The sequence below is a fragment of the Triticum aestivum genome, chromosome 7A, assembly GCF_018294505.1.
Source record: "Triticum aestivum cultivar Chinese Spring chromosome 7A, IWGSC CS RefSeq v2.1, whole genome shotgun sequence".
In the NCBI taxonomy this organism is placed as follows: Eukaryota; Viridiplantae; Streptophyta; class Magnoliopsida; order Poales; family Poaceae; genus Triticum; species Triticum aestivum.
In genome coordinates this window covers 556,756,126-556,761,162 of record NC_057812.1, presented here as the reverse complement: position 1 = coordinate 556,761,162, position 5,037 = coordinate 556,756,126, and the positions used below count along the sequence as shown (strand labels likewise).

General features: G+C 51.8%; 1 protein-coding gene across 1 annotated transcript; it reads left to right on the top strand.

Annotated features, from left to right (window-relative positions):
- Positions 1-492: 492 nt before the first annotated feature.
- Positions 493-1,625, top strand: LOC123148198 (uncharacterized; the record flags this gene model as incomplete). Its single annotated transcript, XM_044567561.1, is given in 2 exon segments — positions 493-776; positions 923-1,625. Coding segments are annotated over 2 exon segments (646 nt in total), but the record flags the coding sequence as incomplete, so codon positions are not given.
- Positions 1,626-5,037: the final 3,412 nt, after the last annotated feature.

Below are 5,037 nucleotides of genomic sequence, written 5' to 3'. Positions count from 1 at the left end.
AAACTACCCCGGACCCGAACCGCTCAGTCATCATCGATGGATTCGGATCATCTCCAAACATCTATAAAACATCTCTGTTTTCTTATTTGGACTCCCTGCCTATTTATTTCTCGACCGTCCGATTTCGGTCGGAGAGACCTAGATAGCCCCTACCATATTTCCACAGATATATAAGCAGATCAACCCTAGCCTAGTCTTCTATCACATCCATCTTTTCCCATCGCGCCGCCACTAGCTCCACCTGGTCTCCTCCTTTCTCGGGATCTTGCCCGATCCACCCAATTGATCCTGCCAACACCTCCTTGTTTTCCCCAGCCACACAATCAGATCCACCTTCTCCACTCCACTCCTCCCCTCGATCCCACCAAGCTATTGCCCGAGGCCCCGAGTAGGAGTGCTCGGACTCGTCTCCCTACGCTGCCATTCGCCACGCCGGCTACCTTGCCCAGTGCTCAAGCACCACCACGCCGCCCCTTCCCTTCCCTTCCTTCCCCTGCCTTCTTCTCGTTCTCCTCTGCTTCCCTCTCCCGCTCTCATCTCTCTCTCTCGTTTTTATCAGGAAGATGACCATGGTGCCCAAGCCCTGCCCCGTCCACCTCGCCCTGCTAGATCCCAACCGGCCGGAACTCCCCTGCGCCTCAAGACCGACCCTGCGTCGCCCCTGCACCGGTGTCGTCTGCATCTCGCGGCGTCGCGCCAGCCGTCTCCCTGGTGGCTAACCGCCTCGACCTCCTCTGCAAGGACAAGTCGGGCTCCTCCTCTCCTTCTTCCCCGAGGTGCCCGAACCAGCCCAGCCGCTGTCATCGCGCACTCGCGCCGGAGCCAAGGGGGCCCCGACGCCCTCCAGATTCCCTGCGCCCCTGTCTCCTTCCTCTGTTTCTCTCTCGATCTCTCTCATCCCTCTCTATCTTTTCTTCAACAGGAGCTCCCGCGAGACGCCAGGAACGAGATCCCATGCTCGGCTTCGTCTCCTCCGCCCGCCGGCCGCACCTCATCTCCTCCCGTGCGCCTCCATCATGCAACCAGCCGTGCCTCCCCGCCGGCGACGAGCAGCAGCACCGGCAGGACTCCCCTGCCTCACCTGAAGCTGTCGGCTTCCTCCGCGCCCTCGCACCCTGCCGGACCCCGTGCTCGACCTCGGCTTCCCGTGCCTGCGCCATCGTGCCTCGTCGTTGCCGCCTCTCCGTTCACACCGCCGCGCCCAGCTCCCCTGCTCGCCAGCGCCAAGTCCCTGTCATCGCTGCTCTGCTCCCAGAGGATGCTCGCTCGTCCCAGTCGCATTGACCGCATCGAACCACGACACGTGAGCACCCGTGGGTCGGCCTCCTCCACGCCAAGTCCCAGCGCGCCCCTTCGCGACCTGCCCAACCTCCTTCCCACCGAACTGGGCCATGGCCCATGGTGAGCAGCACCCAGCCCCTCTCATGTGCTTGTTGGGCTAGACAGTTTCAGCCCGTGCGATTTTTTCCATTTATCCAGTGCATGCATAATTACAGGAGGATGCCATTATATTAAATTTCTCATAAGTAAATAACCGTGCATCGGATTAAAATGTTTTATGTATGTAAAATGCTTAGAATTTTGTATAGTTTCATAATATGTCACTTTCATCTATGTTAAAGATGTTTAAAATGTTGTTTGCATGTATTTTTCATAATGACTTGTTAAAATGCTTTATTTCATAACTAAATAGCTGTAGTACCGAATCTAATAAACTTTATATGTATTTGGAGTGGAAAAATGCATAGATTAACATGGTGGCCTTACGTTGCATGTTTAACTACTCTAAAATTGTGTTTAGGGCAGGGCAGTACCAAATTGGAAATATGCATATGAGGATTTTCCGGAATTGTTGTTTGTTGTTTCCGGCCTCATTAAAACTTGCCTAGATAGGTAGTTTAATTATGCTTCACTTCTTGCCATATTTAACAACACTCAATATTGTTGAGTACATAAATGAGAGTTAATTTAATAATTAAATGTGGTGTTTCTCCAATATGCAACTTGTTGCATATTGAGCTCCACTTAATTTATAGTATTGTTTGTTGCACTTTGCCATGCCATGCATCATTAAACCGGACATGCATCATACTTGATTGTAAATCATGCCGCTCTTATGGGGGTAATACCCTACTTCCTGCTTGATTGATCTTGATGATATGAGTATTACAAGAGTTGATCTACCACGAGATCGGAGAGGCTAAACCCTAGAAGCTAGCATATGGTATGATTGTCGTTGTCCTACGGACTAAACCCTCCAGTTTATATAGACACCGGAGGGGGCTAGGGTTACACAGATTCGGTTACAAGGGAGGAGATATACATATCCAAATTGCCAAGCTTGCCTTCCACGTAGAGGAGAGTCTCACCCGGACACGGGACGAAGTCTTCAATCTTGTATCTTCATAGTCGAACAGTCCGGTCAAGGTATATAGTCCGGCTGTCCGAGACCCTCTAATCTAGGACTCCCTCAGTAGCCCTTGAACCAGGCTTCAATGACACGAGTCCGACGCGCAGATTGTCTTCGGCATTGCAAGGCGGGTTCCTTCTCCAAATACTCCATAGAAGAATTTGAACACAAGGATAGTGTCGGCTCTGCAAAACAAATTCCACGTACCATCATAGAGATTATAATATTTCCACAAATCTAATCTGCTGACAACTTTTCATAATGTGACATCACGCCATGGCCCCGGTTATTATTCAAACCGTTTTTCTCAACCAGCTACTACACATATTGCGAGGTGGTTTTCTTGGCACGTCTTGTCGAAGCAGAGATCGTGTCCCCTTATCCCGGGATCCTCATCAATACGGGTGTGGGTAACCCAACCGCGCCATCAATCACGATGCTTGGGGAATAAGCAAATTTACCAGGCAGATGGGGAGGCGCATAGTTTATTCCGCCCTTATAAAGGGGTAAGGGTTCCACCTTTTTACCCACGCCTTCTTCTCTCCTGCCCATCCATTCTTGTGCACTCGAGATCCAGCGCCCAAGTTCGCATTTTCTCTGAAGAACCACTCCAAATATGTCCGGAGCGGGAGGCAAGTGGATGGCCTCTACCGTCCGGAAGAAGGACATCATGAAACTTCGGGAGGCGGATATCTAGCCTAGAAAATCGGCCACCGTCTCCCGACGTCGGGACAGATCGTCCCTACCCCGAAACCCCACGAAAGGGTCGTATTCCTCCCTCATTTTATCCACGGGCTAGGGTTTCCCCTCCACCCATTTGTTCGCGACATCATGTATTATTACGAGATCAATTTTCATGATCTATCCCCCAATTGCTTCCTCAACATCTCGACATTCATTGTTGTGTGCGAGACTTTTCTCCACATCCCGCCACACTTCGGCTTATGGCTGAAGATCTTTAATGTGAAGCCCAAGGTAGTGGACGGTGAGCACGCTGAGTGCGGGGGCGCTATGGTGAGCAAGATGCCCAACATCACATGGACAACAAGTACCTTCAATGATTCCGTCAGGGAGTGGCACTGGAGTGGTTTTACATTACTGAGCCGCGCGGCGCGAAGTGGGCCGCTGCTCCCGAGTTCCGATCCGGAGCCCCTCTACGGCTCACGTCCTAGCTCAAGAAGGGTCTGGACTGGTCTTCATCTGACGAACTATTGGCGCTCCAGACGCTTGTCAAGGATATGGACGACAAGAATATCAAACTTGTCAATGTAGTCTAGGTGATGTTAGTCCGTCGGATCCTAACTTGTCAACACCAGACTTGCAATATATCGGAATTCGATCTGGCCAAGCACCAGACCCTGCGAGAGCTCTTTGGCTCCTCGCACGAAGACATCTGGAAGGTGCTTTTTAAGCCCGGCAAATCATGACCGGACTCGGCCGAGGACTGTGGGTACCAACTGTCCCGCCCTACAAGCTCGGTAAGTTACCATACATTTTATTCGCATAACTCAAGGGAAATTCTTAACGTGTTTTACACAACTCTCCTAGGGCTAGACGAAGAAGGCGGGGCGGATCCAATGTCCGGCCCCGCTGCTCAAAGAATCGGTCGGCCCACTTCTGACGAAGATGTTGGACCCGGTGCCTTACAAGGTGCCAGAGAAGAAGACCGAAAAGGAGGCCAAAAAGACCCGGGGCGGCCTTCGTCACTGTGCCCGACCCGCCTCCGAAGAGGACGAGGAGGAGGAAGATGAATCCCCAGCAGGGGGAAGAAAGAAGAGAACGGCCTCCGTACACTTGGAGGCCGAGTCGCCTAAAAAGGGAAAATTCTTCTTCCGAAAGAGTCCACTGCCGTCGCCGATAGCAGCCCGACGTGGGATCCTAGGGCCCAGCCTCTAGTGAACTCGTAAGTACATAAAATCTGAACACATTCATGTGTCCAGACCCATCATGGCATAGTATTTTAACCTGAGCCATATTTTTTGTAGTCCGACGGGGTCCCGTTTCGAACAATCCCCATCCGAGGACTTGCTGAGCTCGGATGCTATGGAGAGCGGGACGCCTCCGAAGGCCCCTCCCCCCAAACATGTGATCAACACCGAGGCTTCGTCCCAGAAGGACTCCGTCCAAGGAGGGGCGGAGAAAATCGTGAAGGTGGCGCCTGGAGGTCAAACATCAGGGGCCGGATACATGGGGGCGAAGATCCCCACAGGAGTCGATGGCGGGGACCATCTTGAATTCTGCCCCCAGCCGGACACAGTTTTGTAGACCAATACGGCTCCGAAATCAAGCAGGCGGCCTTCCTCGGCTGGCGAGGGCATCCCTATTCCATCGGTAACCTCTGTCCAACCAGAGGCGTTGGGTGCTTTATTGGTGGCACTGAAGAGCGCCTCCATCATCGATGAACACCGTGCCCTTAAGGGTGCGGTGATTGAGAAGATTCGGTCCGCTAAAAATGGACTGAATGAAGCATGTATCGACCTTATAACAGGTTTTTAGGTATGTTTTATATGGTTTCGAAGAGTGTCATAGTATGGATAGTAGCCCCTGATACACTGTCCGGTGAATGAAAGAACCGGACAGAGGATCAAATATATTTTTCACAGGAATTCTCATTTGATGACATCTAT